The 27,374-nt window shown below is 38.3% G+C and overlaps 1 protein-coding gene and 1 pseudogene across 1 annotated transcript; one reads left to right on the forward strand and one right to left on the reverse strand.

Annotated features, from left to right (window-relative positions):
• Positions 1-13,061: 13,061 nt before the first annotated feature.
• Positions 13,062-13,559, forward strand: LOC145682940 (uncharacterized). Its single transcript, XM_081754301.1, has one exon. The coding sequence runs from the start codon at positions 13,062-13,064 to the stop codon at positions 13,557-13,559; it is 498 nt and encodes a 165-aa protein (XP_081610427.1).
• A 9,962-nt stretch (positions 13,560-23,521) lies between these two features.
• LOC145682941 (serine protease 1-like) lies at positions 23,522-24,359 on the reverse strand (annotated as a pseudogene).
• Between the last annotated feature and the right edge of the window lie 3,015 nt (positions 24,360-27,374).

Consider the following 27,374-nt stretch of genomic DNA (forward strand, 5'->3'; position numbering starts at 1 on the left):
TGTAATAGGTTCCTATAATGTTCTGCTCAATGTGTACTTTGAGCACTTTGCCAGAATAAAGATTCAGATACACAAGAAAACTTAAGAATAAAATTTAAACTAAAGAATATATGAGAGTATGCATTTATATTCTTGTTGGTACCCTGTTCTAACGTCGCTTTACGTACATAAACTCCTTAAGTTTCAGGCCCTCAGCAACAAATGTCAATAAGGTAAAATAAATTATTGTTGTTACACACCTGCTTTTCAACTTGACTAACGTCTAGTTTATTTTCTCCCCATGCCAGTTTGGTCTCAATACTGAAGGAACAGCGTCAGATTTTAAACACTACTTTTGCGGGAAACCTAGAAACTCATTTCTCAAACCCTTTGATAACCCTGTGGGGAAGGGAGTAAAGAGCATATCCATGCGTTATCCATATAAAAAGTGTTCTTTTGCCTATAGTGGGAAATCCATCATGTTCGAAGTTCATCACTCTTAAAGAATCGATGAAACATTCTTTAATTTGTATTGCTTCCTCTGTTATTAAAATGGAGCTGCTGCGGAATTAAGATTATTTTTGCCCATCTTAAAACAGTAGCGAAATTGTTTAACCAGTATTTCGCTTCTTCTGTTCAATAATACCGCGATACCTGCACGTGACGTCACCGGCCTCAAAGTATCCTGGAAAAATGAGAACAGAAAAGCTGAGTGAAGAGTTCCCTGGCTACGGGCTAGCAAAGGGTGCTTTGAAACTCAGACTCCAACGCGTGTCGCGTACGTGGCCCGTATCAAGTATCGCGTACTTGGCTCTTAAGTAGTCCACAGAATAACTATGCATATCGTACTAAGTTATGCATTTTTTGTAAAGATTAACTAGAACGATTTTCGCTCATCGCACAGATCACATAAGTCCGTTTAGTTGTAGTGCGACATCTTCAAATTCGAATTTTATGTAGCTCAGAATTTTGTCCAATTCTTGTATATTTTTGTCCACATAAGAAAAAATTTTGTACCATTAAAATAAACGAGGGAGGGCCATTTCAAAATTTGGGGCACTTCGATCACCTGTAGTGCGACATCTTCAAATTCGAATTTTAACAGCTCAGAATTTTGTCCAGCTTTTGTACATTTTGGTCCACCCAAGAAAAACTTTTGTATCATTAAAATAAACGAGGTAGGGCCATTTGAAAATTTGGGCACTTCGATCACCTGTAGTGCATCTTCAAATTCGAATTTTATCTAGCTCAGAATTTTGTCCAATTTTTGTACATTTTTGTCCACCCAAGAAAAAAATTTATACCAATAAAATAAACGAGGGAGGGCCATTTCAAATTTTGGGACACTTCGATCACCTGTAGCGCGACATCTTCAAGTTCGAATTTTAACTAGCTCAGAATTTAGTCCAAATTTGTACATTTTTGTCCACCCAAGAAACAATTTTGTACCGTTAAAGTAAACGAGGGAGGGTCGTTTCAAAATTTGGGACACTTCGATCACCTGTAGTGCGACATCTTAAAATTCGAATTTTAACAACTCAGAATTTTGTCCAGTTTTTGTACATTTTTTGTCCACCCGATAAAGTCCATGTCTGTTGTTCAAAGCTTGGAAGAAAATTTAAAACGTATTGATTGTCCTGTAAAACTAAGTTACATCCCAAAAACTGTTAAACGACTCTACATATTGTTTAACGTTTATACATACAACGAAAATACATGGTGTACGTTTTATATCATTCTAAAAACAAAAGAGACACCCATGTGAATTTATTATATGTAAAAAAAAGAGAATAAAACACACTATTGTTGGATTAAAGACCTAAGTAGATTAGTTAGTAGTCAAATAAGTAAATGGAGAGCACGAAAATACTTATGTGATAGATGCTTGTTATACTTGTACTCCCAAAATGCATTAGATAAACATGAGAAAGATTGCTCTACCGACGAAGCTGTTAAGATAGAAATGCCTCCAGAAGATACATACATTGTATTTCAGAACTATCAATATACGGTGAAGATGCTATATGTAATTTACGCTTATTTCATGTGTCTACTGCATATGGTTACGAGATGTGAAGAATGTTATCAGAAGATGAATCATATACAAAAGATATCAACAGCATAAGCCATCTGGGTTCCGTTATTATATTGTAAAAGGTGGTGGAAGTAAAATAGATCCTGTTGTGTATAGAGGTAAAGATGCACCTAATAATTTCATAAGAACGTTAAAGAAAGAAGCCATACAAATATTGAACATATATATACAAAATAACGAGTTACCATTAACATGTAAACAGATAAAAGAGTTAAGCAAATCTGAATCATATTCGTACTGTAAAGTAAAATATACTCCAGAAAACCATAAAGTTAAAAATACCACCATATAAATGGAGATTTTGTAGCTGCATTATGTAACAACTGTAATCTGAAAGTTAGAGTACCTAAGTTTGTATCAGTCATCATACATAACTTATTAGGATATGTATAAGTCCCACTTGTTTATAACAGAGCTAGGATGTAACAAAGACCAAATTGCCAAATAGAATTAATACCTAATAAGTACGAACGATACCTATCATTCAGTAAAAAGGTTGGAACTATGAAATTAAAATTCATGGATTCGTTTAGATTTATGGCATGTAGTTTAGGCAAATTATCATCAAACCTCACGAGAGAGCAAATGACTCACACACAACACTTCTAACCTAGCGAAAAGAAATTCAAACTTGTAATAAGAAAAGGTGTTTACCCTTATGATTATGTTAGTGACTGGGATAAGTTTAGACAGAGACAATTACCATCAAAGGAAGCATTTTTCAACAAGCTTAGGAACACACATATAAGTGATAAGTATTATGAAGATGCAAAGAACGTATGGGAAATATTTAAAATTAATAATCTCGGGCAATACCATGACCTATATCTAAAACCTGATGTGTTATTATTAGCAGATGTGTTTGAGAACTTTAGAGAAACATGTTTTAAAGCTTATAGTCTTAATCCAGCTCGGTACATAACAGCACCAGGTTTATCTTGGGATGCAAATTTAAAGATGATAGTTATAGAACTAGTGTTACTAGCAGATTACAATATGATCTTAATGATGGACAAAGGTATAAGAGGTGGAATCTCATAATCCGCGAGAAGATATGTAAAAGCAGGCACTAGGTATACGAAAAATTACGATGAGAATAAAGAAAACCCTTACATTATGTACCTATATGCCAATAACGGGCATCTCTACGGCTGGGTTATGAATCAATACCTACAGTATAAGGGATTTAGATGGTTAAGTAAAGATGGAAGAAGAGAAACAGATTTCACAAACATACCTGATGATTGTGATACTGGTTATATATTAGAATTAAATCTTGAGTATCCGAACGAAATACATGACTATCACAAAGACTCTCCAATAGTTCCGGAAAACATGTGTCATCTGGGTCAAAACAATCGATTTGTTTTTTGGTAAGTCTTCGTTTCTTAAGTACGCCGACAGCAAATGCCATCTGCGGCAGGCTACACAAGTTCGTGGTTGGTTACTTTGGCCACGCTCTTTGAGCGTCGTCGCAACGTCCGGCTCCGTTTAGAAGATTCACGCACATCCCCCTCGCCTCCTTGGCTTCAAACCTACGCCGACATTTCTAGAATATTATTCCTCGAAGTTCGGATGTGGTATAAATATTGCGTAGATCGGCCAACCAATTCAACAGTCCAGTTTATTGCAGCTTATGGTTTAACGGTTCTTATTCACTACTCTTTCTCTTAGGACAGAGAGTTTCTGCATTGTAACTAAAGTTACAGTCTTCTTAGTGCAATACGATTCAGAGACATTTGGTATACTTTGGTTTCCAAGTTCGGAAGCAATGGAAAGCAAGTTGAAGAAAAAACTTCATAGCAGAACAACGCCGGAAAGTGTGAAACGAGGCTTATTTGGCACTCCAAGTGAAATGAGTGAAGTGTAATTACCCACGTACGCTGATGTTTTGCGACAGTATCATTGGTACGAAGTGGTTTACGTGGAGACGAAAATGTAACTAAATTACCAGTGACTGGCATTTCTAAACTAGTTGAACCAAGAGTTGTACATATTTGGCGTAAAACAAGCATTCCTGTGGTTTCAGAAAAGATAGTTTTTGACATGTTGGAAACATTTTATAATAAGTGTCGCACCAAGGAAAAACATTTCAGTCGATAAGGACAAGAAGCAACACTTCGTGCAGTTTTTGTTACACACGCGAAAAGGTATCTTTTTGGCGTCTTGCAAATGTAAAACCGCCACAGATTGTTACTGTGAAAGGACATGCAAGATTCCAAAACGAGAATTCAAGTTTCTTTTGGACCAGAGAACATCACGGAAAATGAGTGTTGGTAACATTGACGTTCGAACAAGCAAATCTCTGTGAAAGTTGTTTCCTGTAAAATGAGCAGATCTGAGTGGCATACAACCAAGAACACCGCTAGAAGTGTTAAAGGAAGTCGATCAACAAGTGGGATTAGGCATAGGCACAGGTCGCAGATACCGGCGTCGTCAGGGGAATCCAGCGAAGCTGTTGAATTGGAAAGCACATCGGAATCTAACTTCGAGGCGCGACCAAGAAGGAAACATAGCCTAAAGTGCATCTGTCTTCAAAATACAAAGAAGGCAGCGTTTAGAACTGCAGCTTCAGACAGACAGGTTGCTTGGATAGCTTCTGTCGTATTTCAGGACGCAAAACTCACAACGCCAGGGGACAAAAAATCTTATTGTTGACAGATCTAAGGTACGAAGAGGAAAAGATAAAGTGGATGAGAAGATCCAGAAAGGAAATGCTCACCTAGGCCGGGCGATTTCAAATATCTTCTTGGGCGGAAAAATGATACAACTCTTGTGCAAGAAATCATTAATGGCAAATTACGAAGACGAGAGGTTAGATAAAAGTATATCACAGTTCCATCGGATCAGGCTATGGCAAGGATATTGCCGACTCTATGTTAGAGTTTTTAGAGAAGATACAATACGACGTTTCAAGTATTGAGGTAGTCGGCAGCAATGATGAAGCCACTAACATAGGATGGGATAACGGCGTGATAAGTCAGATACAAAGATCCCTAGGAAAGAAACTGCAGCATCTAATTTTGTTCATACCAACGGGTTGCCATTTCGAGACCTGGTTACCGAATTGGATGGTGGCCGACTAGACCCAACGTTTTTTCCGGCCCCATCAGAAAGGAATTAAAGAATTGTGCAAGTTCTCCGACCTTCTCCTTTACACCCATTCCCGTAGAATGGTTGTCTGAAATGGAAAACACAAATGGTTTAAGCTGCGACCAGAATTATCTCTTTCAAATCTGTAAGGTTGTTGGAACAAGAATGTGTACTACCGATCTAGCAAACAGAAAACCAGGACCATCATAAAACATTCACGATTGCCTGTAGGATGCTTCGACACTACATCAGAATTGATAAATCTAGTTCAAGTTTGTGACTACTTTGCCAGTACGTTGTTAAAGTATATGTTCCCGTCTGGTTTTCAATACTGCGAAATCCTTCGTGCGAAATGTGCGCCATGCATTTGTTCAGCATAGTTAAGCTATCACGTTTTCTGCCAGAAAATCTACAACACATAGTTCATTGTGTTCTACAAACAAACGGATACTACGCTCATCATGAAAACCTGGTGATAGCGATGACAGCAGATCAAAATCCACATATTCGAACGTTAGGCTCGAGAAGGATAAAAATAGTGCCGCAGCCAGAAGACTCAGGGATCTAGCCGACCTCGTGAGTTCATTGTTTGGAAATTAAACTTTACATCAGAATATTACTACGAAATGATTATTTGGTCTAAGCGTCCAACAGAGTCGCCAATCACACGAAACATAACGTATCAGGAGGTTTAAGAAAATATCCGAACTTCAGCTAATCTAACAATAACAATCCTTTGACATTTTCAAGCTTTGGAATGCACAGTGAAGCTGGTGTCGAGGACAGAGTCGAGAGAGTGCGGCCAGGACGCAAGAGATATCTACATTAGAGCCAAACTGAACTCTAGAACAAGAATGCCCCGCTTTGAGGCCAAGAAGAACTACGTGACCTAAGGTCGAATGTCAACGTATGCCTACTGGGTAGATGGGTGGGCGGAACTCGATGTTCAAACACTTCCCCGTGGTGAGTTCCGGATTATTTTGCATGCAGAGCAAACTAAGCGAATGGTTGCACAAAGAAAATCGTGTTATGTAAATGGCTATGCCTATAACCATTAAGAAACGGAGCTAATATGGCTGTACTTTGACTCATAAATATCTTAAAATTATTTACCGGCATTGCTACAAGTTTGTTTTAATAAAATAATTATATTATATCCATCAGGCAGCTCTAAAAAGAACCACAAGTAGCTATTCTGTCATTGGCGTTGTGCGTGTTGCCTAACCAAACACATAAAAAACTTTAAGTCCGTTGGGGCAGGGTATGGGGTTGTCCAAACAAATTAAAAAAATCAGAAATTTCGATGCCAATAATGGTACATTTCCGCACTACACGTCATTGAATATTCAACAAAAGTGCCAAATGCTCCCCCCTAATAAATATCCTACCATGGGGTCATTATATGATAGAAGAGTTATATATATATATAAGATTAGTTTTAGTTATATATAAGAGCTTTATGGTTATTATGCCATAAAGTTAAAATTGATTTTTAGTGGGATAAAGTTTATTTTCTGTTTTTCAAGTGTAGGTAGTACATTAATTGTAGTTATAAGATGTAGATGTAGATGGAGATATAGTTCTTAGATATAAGATTCTATGGATGTAACTATAAAGAATATGCACTTGCGCTATACAACTCAGTATATTTAGTTGTAATTTGTTATGGGTCCTTCTATAAATGCTTTGTGCTATCCTTCTGTGTCACAAAGTATTGGTTAGAGTACTGCGGTCAGTGGCGGGTCCGGCAGTTATGCAAGTTTGAAAAACCCGTTAAGTCCAAAAGCTGAAAGTTTAAAGGAGGTAGCTTCACAAGGGTTTCTTGTCATCCGAGTTTCTTCAAACTTAGCACATATATACTAGACCGAAAATAAATAGACACGTAGTTCTTTGTTTCTTTCGGAAAATAGGTTCAGTGGTGCAAAGGGCCCCTTTTCAAAAAAGGGTCCCCTTGACTAAAAGGGCCACATTAAAGAAACGAAACTCTCCCGATGCAAAGACGACTTCGAAGTAGGAAGTACGGGTTTTGTCGTTTTCACGTGAAAATAATTTCAGTGGGCAATGGCTCTCTTCGAAATGACAAAGGACCCCGCAGAATCGCTACGGAAATTAGATTTCGGTGAAATTACTTGTAAAGGGTATGTGTAGATATTGTTGTAGATATTGTGTACCTCAGAAAAAGGCTCAATGGTCACTACCAAAAATCACTGACCATTTGGCCGCTACTGGGGCACTTTTTTGAAAACAGCCGAAGATAACGATATTCTGGATTTCAGTAGAAATGGCTGAAAGCGTGATATGTTGTAGATATTTTGATCCTGAGAAAAAGTCTTAACACTAGAAGCACCAAGCGGTTTTTCAGACCGCTTCCAATTATATATTTCTTCTTATTTTTGGAATGGTTTTGAATTTTTAGCTCACACTTTAAGACTTTAGTTTATTTGTAATTTGACAGGTTTTCGAGAAGTTTGAGTATCAGACTATGCGGGTGAAGGGAGTTTTGACCTTCTATGCCTAGAAGCATCAAGCGGTTTTTTTGACGGCACAATGTTAATTAATGGGAAAATGAATTAATTTTCTTTGAGAACACTAGGTGACAGCAATATAAATTGCGTAAGGAGATTGTAGTTTCTTTTTCGTTTTGCTATATATTTGTCTCATATTTGTTTTAGAAAGACTGATTTTAAAAACTTGCTCTCTGGTTTGGTATTTTGTATCAATAACAACTCACAGAAAGATTGATGAGACTTGTTTGTAGAACATTTCGCAAGTTTTTTTTTTCTAGAATATCTTTTCTAGATGTGTCCAGAATGTGATTGGATATACTCTCTCAATAGCTAGACATACCATGTATCACAAGCTGCACCTTGTACCGAGCCTAGCCTAGCTGGGAAGTGTTAACGTGCCATCGAGGATGTTGTGTAGCAAATGCACAATTGAGACTAACACGCATACGCTCTCACTGGGATTGACAGTACTTTTCAGTGCTGGAGGGTGAAACTCATCATCATCACTGATCATCTCACATCATTTGGACATCTGTCTTTGATCGTTGTTATTCTCTTCTCATTCTGCTTACATCTAACACGTTGTACTGGCTTCGACCATAGCACAGTCTTCACGATCCGTGGTTGTGTCCCCTCTAAACTCGATGGAGTGCAAGGGGGCCAAACCCAGAACGGGCCCCAATCCTCAAAAGCGATCAGGTGATACACTACAATCACAAAATAAGAAGAAAGAAACTCGATCACGATCTCCTTGCAGTCAAGCATCCGATAGTGACATAGATGATCAAAATATGGACATTACTTCAAACCAACCTCCACCAGTTTTCAATTTTCTTCTCACCAATGCTGATACCAAATACTCAAATCCAAAACATATCCTAATCCAACTGATGAAATACTATCCAAGAGCCAATGTATCTGAAATAGTCTTCACTCGCAACGGAATCATCATCAAATCTCCAGATCAAAACTTCGCTACAACAATACGAAACAAAGCAGGCTTTCACATTTTTGTCGACAAAGCCAATATTCAAGCTCTCTCATCAACTAGTAAAAAGCAACCACCACCACTTAGACGTCAGCCCATGTTCTCAGTAGTCATAAAAGGCGTTCCACCGGCCTATTCTGACTAGTAAATCCTTGATGAATTACGACTTGAATGTTATGAAATGCATAAATGCATTCCCATCAAGTGTCAGTCAGGCCCCACCTGTCTTGTTCGAGTCATCACAGCATCCAAAGAAACAGTGGACGATCTGCTTCAAAATGGTGCCTATATCTATCGCAGACGACACAGAGTAGAACCATCCCGCACTTCACCACCACTTCCTATCCGCTGCGAACGGTGCCAAACATATGCCTCACACCTAACAAAAAACTGTCCTAACTCACCCCGCTGTGGACATTACAATGACCGACCATACAACCAACAACTGCCCCAACCTTAAAAAACCACCTCTATATAATACCTGCCATCAACAGCACCCAACCTACCGTTACAAATGCCACCGAAAACCTGCTCCACCAACTGACAAACCTGAACTCTCAGTCCCAATCAGCACTATGGATTGCGCTACAACTCCTACAAACTCCTTACGAGAACCTGTCACAGTAGAAGACTTACTTCGCTTCACGACGCTCATTCTACAAAATATCCATCCCTTCTTACGACCTCATATTCTTATGCAGGTCGACCAAATCGCTCAACAATTATTTGGCCTATAACTTTCTGCCACCTATACAGGTCCACGTGCTCACTTTTCCATAACATCTACCAAAACAGATCCAGAATGGCCATCTCTGTAAATGCAAAACCCACCCAAACAACCTTTCTCATGTTATCAATCACCATGGCAGTCACCTTCCTCTTCCTTCACATTTGATCTCTTGTCACTCACAAAACAGTTTCTGAACAACTTCTCCGAGAGGAAAAAGTACAGGCTTTTGCCCTAAATGAAACTTATCTCAAATCTACTGATTGTATCCGCATTCCTCAGTTTCAATTACAACGCCATGACTGTCCTAGACCTTATCAACGAGCTAATCATTACTCTTTGCACCATATATGTCAGACCAGGCCACCCTATTCCCTACGATTTTTTCAATACATTGACAATACGTTCAGACATTATATAATCATGGCAGACATCAATATTCACAGTCGTCCTCAGACAGAGAAACAACATTTCCAAAACTACATTTCTAATATTCTAGCCGTCGACTACCATCATCTCCCATCGTCATCACGCCCAATAAGCAATACCTCACCCGACATAGTGATCAGTACTCCTTCATTTACTATTCACAATCTCAGAGTTCTACCACCTTTCGGCAGCGATCATGCTCCGATACTCATTGATCTTATTATCACCACACACCCCAAAACACAACCCCCGCCAATTCACTTCTTTGATTACACTCATGCAATTTGGTTAATTTCCAAACCGACCTCACAACTTCATTGCAAAATCTACAGGAACCCACTAGTGAAGAAGAACTCTATAACCTTGTGGACCAAATCACAACATCCCTTGACACAACCACCCAAAACAACATCCCTCTTCGTACACGTCATCCGCACAAACCTCCATAATATCAGTCTATCGTTGCTGCTTCTAGACGTTCTTTCCGTGACTTCCAACGTACACGTAATCCTATATCACTAGTACGTCATCGTCGCTCGAATCGCATGCTCCACAGTTACTTAGATGCCTACAAACGGAAACGTTGGATCTCAGCCTGCAACACTCTATCCACTACCTCGCACCCTACCAAATTCTGGCAAAAATTTCACCAGTTAACTGGCAAAAACCGTCATACTTCATACCCTATCATCTCACATAACAACCCTCTTCAAACAGATACTGACAAAACAGATGCTTTCGCCTCTTTCTTTCAAGACATTTTTACCCCAACCGTACAACCACTTCATCCAGCCCTCAACCGCCGTGTGGAACATCTCGCAAACCCGCACGTTCCTCAACTCCAACCCAATCTTCACCACCATCTTACCGCTTCTCCTCTTAACGATCTCATAACTCCTGACGATATCTCTTCCGCCATCCGATCAGAACGAAACACGGCCCCCGGCTTTGATCACATTACCTATAAACTCATCAAATCATCTCCTCCTATCCGCTTTTCACTTCTCGCAACCATCTACAACTTCATTCTTCGCACCGGATTTTACCCTCCCCAATGGAAAATCTCCAAAACTCTCCTTTTCATCAAACCAAAAAAACCCTACTGCACTCTCATCATACCGACCAATCCAACTAACATCAGTCCTTAGCAAAAATCTTTGAACGCATTCTAGTCAGCCGTCTGCATACTCATCTTTCCGACCATAATCTCATCCCTCTACATCAAGCCGGCTTTCGCCCACATATTAGTATTTCTAACCAGCTTCTGCGCCTCACCACTGCTATAACAAATCATTATAATACCTCAAAACCATCTTGTCTCTTACTGTTCGATCTGGAGAAGGCTTTTGACAAAGTTTGGCATGCCGGCCTCATTGCAAAACTTCACTCTTTCAATCTTCCTATCTCATACATCCGATGTATACTTTCTTTTCTTTCCAATCGTATGACTTATATTAATATCAACCAATCCCTTTCCTATCCGAACTTTCTTCTCACTTCACTTTCTCCTTTCTTTCTTCAGGGATCTGTCCTTTCACCTCTTCTATATCTTTTATATGTCGCCGACATGCCCCCTCTCCCACCAAATGTCTCAGGATACCAATATGCAGATGATACCGCTTTTCTTACCATATCTAATACTGTTCAAAACATAAATAAAACACTTAAGCAGGCAATTGACGCCTTTACCTCCTGGTGTTCCAAATGGCGCCTCACTATTAATTCTCTCAAAACACAAGCTCTTATTTTTCTCCCACCTCGTTGCCGCTCACGAATCCATCGCAATCCTTCACTTCTTCACATTAATGTAAACGGCACATTCATCCACCCATCAGCACAAGTTACCTACCTTGGGATCATCTTTGATTCTAAACTCAGTTGGAAACCCCACCTACAAAAGATTCGATCACAGGCAACGAACCCACATAAACCTCCTGCGACGGCTAGTGGGCACAACCTGGGGCTTACATACCGACACCGTCATTACGACCTATAAAGTATTCCTCCGACCTGCTCTCACACATGGCCATATCTGCTGGATCTCTGCCCCTGATGAACTATATAATAGACACGCCATCTCCGAAAGACATGCTCTCCGACTTGCTTATCGTATCAAACTACCAGCACCGACTTCCGACCTCTATCGCCGAATCAACTTTCCAACAAAATTTGCACACTTAGAAACACTTCGCACTAAATATATTACAAAAGTTATTGCAGAAGGATATCCGATATTCCTAGACACCTTTCAACAGGACATAATACATGATACGCCCCCACGTCACCAAGCCACTCCTCTCCAACATCTTCACACTCTAGACGACGGTGACCCTCAAAAGGCCGACTTTGCCATCTATCATCCACCTCATCTTAGTCCATGCATTTATCCATCTCTGCACTAGTGTTCCATCAATGTTGCTAGCAGCGGGCTTCGTCTGTCTTCATCAGCCCTGTGACGCCCCAGGGCAGAAGATAACCATTCACTCGTCCATACTAATAACTTCATACTAATATTACCCTCGTGTTTGTGATGTCCATCTGCACTTCACCTCATCTCCCATAAAAAATACATAAAAAATGCCCACAAATAAGAATGAAATCGAATGAAATAAAATAATGCTCCAAACCCTCAATTCCCCCTATAAATAAAGAAAATTCCCCATACCTATAACCCTCGTCCCGAAGAAAGAGCGTAACCCTTTGACCGCCTTGGTGACGTCTAGAGCACTTCATTTCATCTATTTCATCAACTCCATTTGCACCTTCATTATTTTTTAGTCCAATTTACCTTTCATTCCATGCTTTGTACCTGGCAATGTTAACATGTTCATTTGTAGCACTTAAAATATTCCTGTTCATGTACGTGTATTTCATTTTCTGTTTAACTTCACTTAATCCATGCTTAATACAATGAATGAATGAATGAATGAGTAATAAATATGAAACCTCTTAGACCACCTATATTTCCTTCAAATCAATAAATCAAATTGAAGCACTTACCCGAAGAAAGTGCACAACCCTTTAACCGGGATGACGGACAAAAAAATGTGATTGGAATATGGTAGTAAGTGAATTTCGTCATAATAAGGCAGCTTGAAGTGTTCGTATGGTGGTTGTGGTAACAGTATGAAGCCGTAAGAAATTCTCCAAACACTGCAGAACCTCGACGAAGAACAATCTTAATGTGAAGATGAAGATGAGCAACAATTATCAGATGATAAGAGTGACCACTCAGATGGAGAAATGTCATTTCAAAGTGTGGATGAAGAAACCAGTGAAAGTTCGGGGGATGATACGTCTGGCTATGCTATCTCTCTCGTACCTACCAACAATTTCGTTTCTGCAGATGGCACTAAATGGACAAAGTTCAATAATGTTCAGGATTCTTCTGGCCCTATAAGCAAGAACAATATTTTGCGCAAAAAGCCAGGTCCCTCCTCGTACGCTGTTCGACATGTAAGGAACGAATGCTTGAGTGCCTTTCGTCTTTTCGTGGATGAAGGAATTCTGCGACGCATATGTAAATGCACTATAACAGAAGCGAATAGGCAGCAGGGTGACAATAAATGGACATTGACTCTTGAAGAACTCGAGGCATTCTTTGCAATAATAATTTATCGTGGTGCAACTGGTGCAAGTAGTATCCCCATAAGAGACTTATGGAGCAAAAGATATGGACCTCCATTTTACAAACAAACGATGAGCAGGAACAGATTTTGTGAAATTATGAAAATCCTATGATTTGATTAAAAAAGCTGTAGATCCGAAAGACTGAAAGAAGATAAATTTGATCTTGCTTCTGACATCTGGTACCCATTTATGTACAACTGGAGAAGAAACTACGACCCTCATGAAGCTGTGTGTGTTGATGAACAACTTTTTTCCTACAAAAGTTAGTTGCAAATTTATTCAATATATGCCAAACAAACCAGACAAATTTGGACTAAAATTTTGGTAATTAGTAGATGTCACTTCAAAGTATGTGCTCAATGGATTTCCGTATCTTGGACAGGACAACGAACGACCACGTAACATGCAGTTAGGTGAGTACTTTGTGCTGAAATTAATGGATCCTTACAAAAACTCAGGTATCAACGTAACATGTGACAACTTCTTCACAGGGAGACGTTTGGCTGAAACTTTGAAGAGCAGAGGAAGAAGTTTAGTGAGTACAATGAGAAGTACACGAAAGGAAGTGCCAAAAGCGTGTGTTGATCAAAAACATAAACCACTGTATAAGACAGAAGTGTACAGAGATGAAACGACAACACTCCAACGGTATATAACTGCAAGAATAATAAAAGTGTGCTTGTTCTAAGTTCCATGCACAAAACAGTACAAATATCCGAAGGTAAAAAGAAAAAACCGGAAACAATAATATATTACAACAAAACAAAATGTGGAGTTGATGTTGCTGATCAAATACTTAGAAAGTACACCGTAAGAGCAGCATGTCGAAGATGGCCTGTTTATGTGATGCACAATGTTCTTGATATAGCATGTCTGAACTCTTGGGTAGTGTATACGAAAGTAACGGGCCGTAAAATTAGCAGACGAACATTATTGAGAAGTTTCTCCGAGGAACTGAGAAAATCGTTTTATAGTGAAAACGAATCATATAGTTTCTCAGAAGATGATCAACCTAAGAAAAAACGACAATGTCAATTGCACATGTGCAACCTAACTAAAACTACTGATGTGTGTAAAAGATGTAGGAAACGAGTGTGAGGTAAGTGCAGAGGAAAATTGATCAAACAAATTATCTGCAAAGAATGTAATGCAACTTAGTTGAAATCATGTATGTAAGTTTGTATGTGAGTAACAGCGTTTAACTCAATGTTATCTTGTATATTTGAATTGTTATGCTTCTAATGACTGTCTGAACTGAACATTGAATAAAAATAGATTCAGCCTGAATCGACGTTTGTAGATAATACGTAATAAAATACATAATTATAATATATATTTTTCTTCCTTTATTTAATACGACGATTAACCTAACCTAACATAATCATCATTTAACACAGCCATTAAAAATATTGTGAAGAATAATGGGGTTTATTATTTTTAAATGAAATTTTCCATAAGCGGTCAAAAAAACGCTTGAGCTTGTAGGAAGTAAAACATCCCTGTGCTCCTAGTGTTAACGGACATAACTACCAATCACTGACCGTTTGGCACTACAGGGCGAATTTTTTCAAAGCAGCCGAAGATAGTGATATTCTGGATTTCAATGAAAATGTCTGAAACTATGATATGTTGTAGATATTGTGATCCTGAGAAAAAAGTCTCAATAGGCACAGCCACCAATCACTGACCGTTGGGCCACTACAGGACCACATTTTTGAAAACAGAGAAGGTAACGGTATTCTCGATTTCGGTAAAAAATAAAATGGATGAAACCGTAATGTGTTGTAGATATTGGGATCCGGAGAAAAAGTCTCAATTTGTACAACTGTTCATCACTGATCGTTGGCCGCAACAGAGCTTCTTTTAAAAAAAGAACAGAAGTTAATGGTATTTTAAATTTCAGTGGAATTCCCTTGAAAGTGCATTATGTTGCAGATATTGTAATCCTGAGAAAACGTCTTAATGGGCATAACCACCAACCAAAACTAGGAAACTTTTTTGAAAGAAGCCAAGCCGAAGATAGTGGTGTGCTGGATTTCGGTCAAAATAACAATAAACCGTGATATATTGTAGATATTGTCATCCTGAAACAAAGTCTTAATGGATACAACGACAAGTCACTAATCGTTTGTTCACCACGCGGTTACTTTCTTGAAAACAGCCAAGTATAACGATGTTCTGGATTTCTGTAAGAATGAGTAAATTTGTGATATATTGTAGATCTTCCCATGGTGAGAGAAAGTCTTAATGGACACAACCATCAATTCTTGACCATATCTCCAGTACACGTCCAGATTTTTGAAAACAGACGGGTATAACGATATTTTCGATTACGTTGTAAATGAATGAAACTGTGATGTCATGATCCATAGAAGATGTCATGATCCATAGAAAAACTGACTAGTGCTGTCCAGGATTTTCCTTTATCCCTCAAGATGAACATGGGAATGCTGTCTATGCTTAAATGATATTAGACTTTACTCTATCCATCCTTTTTCCGGGTTGTTGGATAGGAATTTTCGTGGCTTCATAAAATTTCATCAAAAATCCAGAATATCATTACTTTCTGCGGTTTTAAGAAATGTGGTCAGTGATTGGTGGTTGTGTGTATTGAGACATTTTCTCAGGATCAAAATACCTACAATATATCACGGTTTCAACCATTTTTCCCCAACCTGACCTACCTTCTGTTGTTGTCAGGAAACGTGGTCTTTAAGTGGTCAAACGGTCAGTGATGTGTGGTTGTGCCCATTGAAACTTTTTCTCAAGATCCAATACTAACAAAATATTATAGCTTGAAGCAATTCTACCGAAATTCAGAATATAAAAATGAAATGAAATCTTTAAGTTTTACGTCCCACGGTTATGCCGGTTAGGCTAAAGGAGACGGTGATGATGAGAGATGAGTGAAATGGTGGAATGAAGGAAGTGGGAGGAAACGGGAGAACCCCGAGAAAACCCACGAGCACGGTGTTTGTCCACCACAAAGTTCACTTGGCGGGGGCTGGGATCGAACCCGGGACCCCAAGCACCAGAGGTGAACGCTCTACCACTGAGCCACCGCGCCCCCCAAATTCAGAATATAGTTACCTACTACTGTTTTCGAAAAGTGGCCTCGTAGTGGCCAAACGATCAGAAACATATCACAGTTTCAAGCAATTACACCGAAATCCAGAACACCCTTACCTTCTGCTAATTTAACCTTTACAGGACGAACGGCTCAAGCATTGAGCCAGCAGTATAAACCTCCATCACTTTGCTCCTAATTAACTTAAAGAGATGACTTAATTCTATATCTCTTTAGGAAGGACCAAACGTTCCAACGGTGTGCATTTCGTCTACATAGGGGGTACAGCAGTGGACGGGAAGGGAGAGAAGTTGGATGTACTAGTTCCCCCTCCCCCTCAGCATTTAGGGGAGTAGACTCTCCCTTCAAACGAGCTACAAACATAAAAAGTGGTATCAATAAAGATAAATAAACATCCTAACTAACGATACCCTATGTATTGCCATTCTTGCACACGACAAATAACAGTGCTTGCCAACTTCGAGAAAAATACAAATGTCTTATCAAATAATTATGATGTAATCACAATCACCGAAAGTTTTTTTAACAGAATGTCATACTAATGAAAATTCTTCGATAAACGATACCAAGTCTTCCGTGAAGACAGGGACCTTGAACTATCAAAAAAATTGTAAGGGAAGGGGTGTAATAATAGCAGTACATCAAAATTACAATGTCTCCTATATAAACTCTTGTGATCTAAATTTTGAATGTGTAATTGTCAAACTCTCCATTCACTCACTAAAGGTGTTTATTTGTGCTGTATGCATTCCTCCGGATTCTACTGTACCGACATATGAATTGTTTTATGAATTATTGAGAATAATGTTCCAATAGGAAGCCCCATTCTTTGCATAGGGGACTTTAATATAAGTCAAATAACGTGTTCTAATTTTGACCTCCTACTTTCAACAAATAAATGTAAAGACTTAAATAACTTCATGTCCCTGTATGACTTAATTTCCCATAATGACATTCAAAATAGTAATGGCCGAACCTTAGACTTAGTTCTCTCAAATCTTAATGACGTTTCCGTAATAAAAGAGTGTTCTCTTGTTACTAATGAAGACAGGCATCACCCAGCTTTACTTATCCCTTTCCCATTTCAACACCTCCAGATATCTAACAAAGAAATTAAGGAACCCGGTTTTAATTTTAGAAAAACAAATTTCTAAAAGATGTACATAGAACTGTCTGTAGTAAACTGGGATTGCCTTTCGCAATCGGATGATGTAAATGTAGCATTAACAAACTTTTATCAGATGATTAAAAACATATTTTCTATATGTGTTCCACTTAAAAGACATATCAGCAGAAGTTATCCATGTTGGTTTACTTATAATATAATTAAGAAAATAAAATTCAAGACATACCACCATAACAAGTGGAAAAAGGGATAGACAAATATACTTTATCATCGGGATCAATTTGAGAGACTGCGTAAAGAAATAAAATCTGACATAAAATTAGCCTACAAAACTTTTATTTTAAACTCAGAATGCTCTATCGACAAAGACCCGAGCCAGATCTGGAGCTTTATTAAACGCAAAACACAGCATTTGTCATCAAACTCCCTTACATACAAAGGTCATGATATCCAACATGTTAATGAAATAGCACAGGCATTTGCACATTATTTCCATTCAGTGTACAACAATGTACCCGCCACATACAAAGTTGATTCTTTTCTCGCTAATCGAACCCAATGTAATATATTAGAGAACTTTCAATTAGATAAAATAAAACTCCAAGAATTTGAAAATGTTATACGAGCGTTGAAACCAAAAGCATCTTTTGGTCCTAGTAACATTCCCAATTATGTTGTGAAAGGTTGCAGTGATATATTTAAATATCCACTTCGCACTATATTTAATATTTCTATTACAACAAACACTTTCCCAGACAAATGGAAAGAAAGTTTAGTCTGTCCATTACCAAAATCAGGAAACAAGAGAGAAATAGAAAAGTTCAGGCCAATTGCTATTCTATCGCCCTACGCAAATATTCTTGAAATTATATTATATGCGTGAATTTTAAATCATGTAGAACCTGGTGTTTCAACTTATCAACACGGCTTCTTACGTAATAGGACTACTTCGACAAAGTTATCAATATTAACAAATTTTATAGTAGCAGAAATAGATAGAGACGGTCAAGTAGATGTCGTTTATACTGATTTTACCAAGGCATTTGACGTCGTTGATCATGATGTCTTGCTACTGAGAGTAGCATCTCTGAATTTTTCGAAACAAGCAATGAGTATCTTGTATTATCATAATTGCATAACCGAAAACAATATGTTTCATACAAAGGATTTGTTACTGAAAAACTTAATACTCTATCAGGAGTCCCTAAAAAATATAATCTAGGTCCTCTGTGTTTCTTTTTGTTATTAATGATATTCCATTATGTATTAAAACTTCTCAAGTTATTCTTTTTTCCTACGATCTCAAATTATACTCCAAAGTAAGTTGAATTGATGACTGCATGAAACTTCAACAAGATCTAGAGAGTATTCCAATGTAGTGCGATAAGAACAAATTAGTCCTGAATGTTTCCAAATGTAAATCTGTATCTTTCACGAGGAAAGAATATCAAATTAACTTTACGTATAATAGTTGGCACTTCCTTGTCTACCCCAAGTACTGTCAAGGATCTGGGAGTTGTACTTGATAGCAAATTAGCCTTTACGTAACACATTGACGCCATAACGAGTAGTGCATCTAGAAACCTAGGTTTAATTTATAGGATTGGACAGGATTTCTACAGACAACCAACATTTATAAGGTTATATTTTTCATATATGAGGTCAAAATTAGAATACTGTTGTACTGTTTGGACACCAAATGTCACTAAATACACTAATGCAATAAAAAATATAAAATATAAATTCTTAAAAATGCTTGCATACAAGAAAAGCGGTTTCTACCCAAAGTATGTCCCCTATGAAGACTTAGTAAGGAATTTTAATTTTCAAACATTAGAAAAAGGAGATGTGTTTTTGATTTGTTGTTCTTACATAAATTATTAAATGGTAAAATTGATTGTCCAGAATTAGTTTCAGAAGTATTATAACGTGTCCCAAGAGGCAAGACTAGAACAGCAAACGCTGGGACATTCTATTGTAGAAAATCAAGAACAAAAATATTACATAAGTCTCCTCTGTGGAGAATGTGTGCTTCATATAATGAAATGATAAGATTTCATGTAACATATGTGTTTAGTATGTCAGAGAACAAGTTCAAAAGAATTATTATGCAATAACTTATGTATAATTAGATAACGTATATTTGTGTATGTATATAATGTATGTATAATAGTGTATATGCTAAATAATTCTGTATACGACACTATGACTGGGTATTAAGCCTGTTATGTCGTCCTTATGAAATAAATAAATAAATAAATAAAATGTATTGTTATTTCAAACTTCTTGAATTTCTTCTTCTTCTTTTACGACTTGCGCACGAGGGGCACAAAAGTTATCTCGTTGAAATATGTGACCCACACGCTTTCGAATGAGGTATGATTCATACCTCTGTGCCAATTAGGAACGTCATGGTAGACCAAATTATTTCGAAAAATATGTACAATATGATTCTGGTAGAAAACACATTCGGAATTTTTTCTCAATTGGTATTGAACTTTCGCCCTCCACATTTTTACATGATTGTAACAAATGACTGGTGTACACGTCAAAATATTTTTCCTGCGTACGACAAGTAACCGTGTTGCTAGCTTTTGAAAAATTTTGAAAAACAAAAAAATCTCACTTTCTTCAAAATTTTCGACTTTTTTTCTTCTACGAGTTTGGCACAAGGAGCACAAAAGTTCTCTCGTTGAAATGTGTGTTCTATAAAGTGTATAACAAGGTATAGCTCATGTTTCTGTATCAATTAGAAGGGGTATCAATTAAGGCCGCCAACGTAAACGTGAAATATTGTCTTGAAATCCTTATCCGTCCTGTAAAAAAAGTGGTCCTATAGTGGCCAAACGGTCAATGATGGATGCTTGTAGAAATTGAGACTTTTCTCAGGATCGCAGTATGTACAACACATCACGGTTTCATTCATTTTTACACGAAATTCATAATACCGTTACCTTCTCTCTTATCAAAAATGTGGCCCTGTAGTGGCCAAACGATCAGTGATTGGTGGCTGTACCTATTGAGACTCTTTCTTAGGAGCATTTTATTTACAACATATCACAGTTTCAGTCGCTTTCATCAAAATCCAGAATATAACTATCTTCGGCTGCTTTAAAAAAAGTGGCACTGTAGTGGCCAAACGGTTAGTGATTGGTAGTTATGTTCATTAAAACTTCCTCTCAGGATCAAAATATCTGCAACATATCATGCTTTCAGTCATTTTTACTGAAATCCAAAATATCGTTATCTTCAGTTGTTTTTTAAAAAAATGCCCTGTAGTGGCCAAACGGTCATTGATTTTTGGGTGTGTCCATTGAAACGTTTTCTCAGGTACACAATATCTACAACATATCACGATTTCAAGCAATTCCACCGAAATCTATTTAGTTCGTTCAATAATGATTGGCACTTCCCCCTATAACTGGTGCCAAGTAGCAGTTTGAAATATTTTGTTGGTGTACGCATTAAGATTTTGTTTCTTTCCGAAGGTTTCTTCTTTGTTTCTTTCACATTGTGGCAGCACTTGTTCCAACTTACCAGGGCACTGGTGGACAACAAAAAAGACAGCATGGAAGCACACATACATGGGGCAACGGTGGACAGTGTGGTTTCTCTGAAGGGAAGGAGTGAACACTTCAGACATCCATAGCAGATTATTAGTCGTATGAGGAGACATAGCACCAAGTCGCAGATCCGTGTTTCATTGGGTATCCGTATTCAAAGAAGGCAGAGATAGTGCTGCAAAAAACCAAAGCACTGGGCGTCCTGCAACTGCATGCAGACCAAGCAATGCCGTGCGAGTGAACTTTTTGATAATGGAGCACAGGAGAATCACGTTTGATGAACTAGAGAAAGAAACAGGTCTATCACGTGTTTCCTTCTACACCTTCATTCATGATGATTTGATGCTGCACAAGGTGTGTGCACAATGGGTGCTTCATGACCTCACCGTCGCACAGAAACAAAACCGTGTGGAGATTATCCAGCAGTTGATGCAACAGTACAGTGAAAATCTTTCTTTGAGTATCTGGTCACCGTCCACGAAACAAGGTTCTTCTACGATACTCTAGAAAAGAAACGCCAGTCCATGGAATGGAGGCATACTGGAATGGGAGGAAGCCCTCGTCCCAAGAAGGGATATTGCTGGTCGAATGGCTCCTCTCAATATGTCCATCGACAATGAGAGATACTATAGTTCACTGCATAGCCTGCATAGACAACGTTGACAAAAAAAATGGGGCCATGGCGTTCTTTTCCAACACGACAATGCACGGCCACATGTCAGTCGCCGGACAATTGTCACAGTGCGTAAACTAGGGTTTAGTGTACTGGCACATCTCCATATTCACCGGATCTGGCTCCTAGCGACTGTACTTTATTCGACACAATGAAAGGGGGCACGAGAGGTAAAACGTTCAACACAAACCATGAACTCCACGCATTTGTCCGCCTTAACGGATGGCAGAGAGATACCCCCCAAAGAATGGTTTCCTACACATATAAGGAAGCTTCCACAACGATGGCCAAGGTGCATAGACATTGACGAGGAATACCTCTATAATAAACTGTAATCGTCTGTTCAATAAATGGTATCTGTGAAAACAAATTAATTGTAGTGCCAATCATTTCTGAACGCCCCATTTAATTTCCGTAAGGATTTTGCGGGATTCTTTGTCATTTCGAAGGGAGCCATTGTCCCCTGAAATTATTTTCTCGCAAAAACGACAAAACCCGTACTTCCTACTTTGAAGTCATCTTTGCATCAGGAGAGTTTCTTTTCTTTAATGTGTCCCTTTTAGTCAAGGCAACCTTTTTTTCGAAAAGGGGCCATTTGCCCCCTGAACCTATTTTCCGAAAGAAATGAAAAAAAGTACGTGGCCCTTTATTTTCAGTCTGTTATATATGTGCTAAGTTTGAAGAAAATCGGACAACGCGAAATCGTAGTGAAGCTACCTCCTTTACACTTTCAATTTTTGGACTTAACGGGTTTTTGCCCCAAAGTCTTCAATTACGAGCGCACTTTGTGAAGAACTCTATGTATTTAGAAAATTCACTAACTTCTTTGAACGCAGCCTGTTTTGCGAACTTAAGGGGTCTTAGATATGACACCGCAGCATAAAGCACTTTCTAGCTACTACAGCAAGAATCGTATCAGAGCATTCTCCTTCGCTCCACCTCCACCCAAAACGTTACGTACAGCTGGCTGCCACGTAACAACAATTGCCTCTATAGAAATCGGTTTCTTGTACGTGAGCGAAGAGTAAAGGGAAATTACACGAGAAATGACCTGCATTTTGAAGGGTCTCTGTAAATTATTTTGGACATCATAAGCCTCGTTCCGTGCAATTTGCATTAAGGCAACGAAACTTTTATGTTTTACAGCAGTTAGTGAAGCTCTTACAGACTGAGGCTTCTTCGTTGCTATCACCCATTTCAGCGTTCATTCTTACTCGGGCAGCTTGCATTTACTCTGTGATAAGGGTTACCATCTATGTAATGCAAAATGTAGCTACACTTCATGCATCAAATGAAGGTATAAATGTACGATCGTTTCTCCCTAATACTAGTAAGGTGATATAAGTCTTGCTAGTGAAGAGAAAATGATATTTATCTACTTGATAAAAGGATGGTGTAACGTGTTTCGTTATGTTAAAGATTGTATAATAAAGTGAAAAAAGTCCAATAATAATAATAATAATAATAATAATAATAATAATAATAATAATAATAATAATAATAATAATAATAATAATAATAATAATAATAATAATAATAATGAATAAGTTCTAGTTTTATTTTCGTGGGAATTAGAACCACCATACTTTTACAACGAATTTCAAATGCTTTACACTAATTGTATTATACACTCAAAACTGTTTGTACGACAATATACATGCAAAAGAGATATATGATATGAGTTTTTAGAATGCTTTGATGAGCAAATGATTTTAAAACACCTTCTGATATAGAACTATCTGTTGATGTAGAACCATCTATTGATATAGAACCATCTGTTGATGTAGAACCATCTTCCTCAGAATTATTTGCTATTAAATCTTGAATCCAATTCAGATATGAAGCAACTTTCGTGAATACAACTGGGGAAAAATTTTCGAAACAAGAACTTGATCCAACAGCTCCTACAACTACATTATCACATATTAGAGGTCCGCCTGAATCCCCGCGACAAGCACTTTTGTTCTCTCCTAAAACTCCAGCACATATTGAATTATTCCGATCTACTCCATCGTAAATTCTATCACAAATATTTACATCCAAGATAGGCAACTCAACTTCCATTAGCACTTCGGATACTTCGTCTTTACTAATTAAACCCCAACCGACCGTAGTACATGTTTTTTTTTTTTTTTGGTGTGACTGTACTAGAATAAATATCCTTAGGCAATGTTGCTACAGAAAAGTTATGAAAATTTGTTAGTCCTAGTTTAAGTTTTAGAAGCGCAATATCATCATCATAACCTGCAGCATTATAACCCTGATGTGGAAACGCATGAGAAACCGTGGATAAGCTAGAAGGTTCTTCCGGTACTAATTCTACATTCCCTGCAATCACTAAAATTTTTTCGAATGGTCCTCCATCAACAAAACAGTGTGCTGCAGTAAGGATCCAATACTCAGAGGGAATAGATCCTCCACAAAGAGTTTTACCGCCTTCTCTAACAACAAAAAATGGACAACATACTTATATTTCTCTATATCTGCAACTTTTCCTCCAAAAATTTTACTGTAATTTGCTGTACCAGCAGTACATAAGAACGCGTTTGTCACAAGAATTTCCAATAGGTATAACATCCTGCTTTCTCTTTGTTATAACTGACCACACAGTAAAACAATAATGACACTTTCTTTTTCAAATGCGTAGGAATGTATGTTTTAAATAACACATCCCACCATGTTATGATTTCAGTCGATTATCTCTAGAAACAAGGTTCGAATCCAAGTGCCTGTTAGCACGTTGGATGCGTCCTGCTATTAGGGTGGGAACGCCCAATGTGAGACCGTAAAAGTTAGGATGCTACATAGGTTGGATAGAAAGTACTGGCAACCCCGCCGGCACGCGCCAGTCTAGTGACGGAGAACCGCGAGGTGGCAGCACCGGAGAAGACAATCTCAGTTGAGGAACTTAGGTGAGTGAGAAAGCTGTTGAGGCAGTCAGTCAACGAGAGCAGTGGTGTCAAATTGGTATCGCGAGTGGAAGCGGTCTAAACACAATGTTCACTAAATATAAACAGCGTTCGTGGATCAAACTTGAAGTGGCACGTGGTCGTAGTGCACGAGAACGTTTTTTGTAGGGACTGCGGGAAGCCTGTGGTGATGCAGCGTTACCATACAGCAGTATGCTCGATGGGTTAAATATTTTCATGAAGGTAGACTGAACGTGGAAGACCGCCAACGTTCTGGACAACCTCCAGTGGACAACATGACAATGCAGCTCCTTGCATCCTTGCTGGACGTGGATAGATGGTGAACTGCGCGTGAGTTATCGGCAGATTTTGGGGTATGCCATAAAACTGTGCTTCACATTTTGAACGACATCCTGGGTTTTCGCAAAATTGCAGCACGTTGGGTTCCACATGTCATTACCGAGGTGCAGAAATGGTACCGATATGCACTGGCACAAGAATTGCTGGAACGCCACCAGAGGGAGGGTGCCAATTTGTTGGGCAGGATCGTTACCATTGATGAAACCTGGGTTCGATCCTATGAACCATGTTTGAATCGCCAATCCAACGAATGGAAGCATCCCGGTTCCCCTCGGCCAAAGACTGTGCGCCCTAGTCATGGAGTAGTGAAGGTGATGTTGATAGTGGCGTCTGATGTCCAAGGAGTTATCCTGCACCATGCTGTACCAGCAAGGAAGACTGTGAATGCGCCATATTACTGCACGTTCTTGCAACACCATCTGCGTCCCGCACTTCGGAGAAAGCGACCTGATCTTTTGGCACGGACCCCAATCATTTTCCACGACAATGCACGCTGTCGCACAGCTTCCGCCGTGACGAACCTTTCACGTGCCTGGAACTGGGAGATTCTGGAACATCCACCATATTCGCCTGATATGAGTCCGTGCGATTATGACCTGTTTTCCAAGATGAAGCAACCACTTCACGGACAACGATACAACACCAGACAGGCCATCCTCAATGCCCTAGGGCGGTCGCTGCGAGACATAGCCAGAGAACAACGTGCTGACGGAGTACGACGCCTTCCATACGTGTGGCAGAAGGTTGTGGACATGGGGGGTGATTACATTGAAGGAATGTAGAACGTATTTTTCCTTCTAATATAGTCATTTGTAAATTATAACAATTGTGCCATTACTTTTTATCCTTCCCTTGTATATACTGTTAATTAAAGCATAAACACACACTGGTGTTACTTTAATATATTCTGTGCAGTGTTTAATTTAAGTTCCGAACTGTGTTAATACATAAAAATATAATAACAATAGATTATATTTAAAAATGTCACCAAAGTTACTACACTGTCATTTTTATTAGGGGTAACTAATAGAAGGGGATCCAGCTTTTTTTTAGTTATTAGAAGTTCCTTTATTAATTCTCATTCAACACTGTCTTTAAGCCAAATCCTGTAATGGTACAAATATTTAAAATTTTCAATAAACTTCATTTTCTGCAATTTTAGAATATACGCACTGTACAAATATTACACTTTTGTATGCATAAACTGTAACGAGTTTTGTTCAATTGTTTTAATATGCAAATGTGTACCAAGTAAGAAATGTGTCTAAAATGACAGCACAATGCCAACGAAATTACTGGTTCTATGCATAGTTATCCTGAGGACTAAGGGCCATATGCATAGTTATCCTGAGGGCTACTTAAGGGCCACGTACGCGACACTTGATAATTTGCGTTGCAGAGTTTCCCACAAAGTCAAACTAGCCCGCAACCTTCCCGTAAGTCAAGGGAAAGGCCACGGGAGCTTCAAAGCACCCTTTGGTAGCCGGTAGCAGTGTGTTTTGTTGTACAAGGTGGATATGCTCGGTGCAAAAGACCTATTGCATAATAATTTTGAAGATTTTGATTGAACAAGTGGATGAAATATGTGAAAGATATGTAACGTCGAGAATGTTCAGTTTTCAGTACATCGATTGAGTACCAGATCTGAAATGCAGCTGACTGTCATTCTAGAGTACTGATGTTGAGTGTTATGGTTATTGTCTACATATATACTATATTAATATTTACAAAATTGTGCGGGCAGAAACTTACGTTAAATGTTAAACCAGTATTACTGCTTATCAATGAAAATAAGTTTGGAATCATATTATGTCTGATTTCTCCTTGGATTACGCATCTAAGTATGTGTAAACTTTAAGAAAAGATATGTTTGTGAAAATGACTACAGTAACATGTCGAACATAAAATATATCAACTAAGAGGTAAATCTATGCCAAAAGAAAATATCAAGAGTAAAAACAGAAATATCACTTCTAAAATCTGTAACCGATCTAAATAAATTTAGGTAGAAATGGGAGTGTAGATTAAGAATACGTGGTCAACTTTGAAAATGAAGAGTAAAACGTAACAATTCACAAAGAAAGAGTGACCTTTAGGCGTAAATAGAGAACATGTAAGTCATCTGGAGATAGAAACACCGTTAAAAAAATGTAGTTCAATAATATGGAGTCGTAATACAAAGCTAGTACCTCAATTGATTAAGTAAC

Source organism: Thermobia domestica, chromosome 4 (genome assembly GCF_964235325.1).
Source record: "Thermobia domestica chromosome 4, izTheDome1.hap1.1, whole genome shotgun sequence".
NCBI classification, from domain to species: domain Eukaryota; kingdom Metazoa; phylum Arthropoda; class Insecta; order Zygentoma; family Lepismatidae; genus Thermobia; species Thermobia domestica.

Bases quoted from the DNA above. Each gene is read 5' to 3' on its own strand.
- LOC145682940 (XM_081754301.1), top strand. From the start codon at position 13,062: ATGTCATTTCAAAGTGTGGATGAAGAAACCAGTGAAAGTTCGGGGGAT.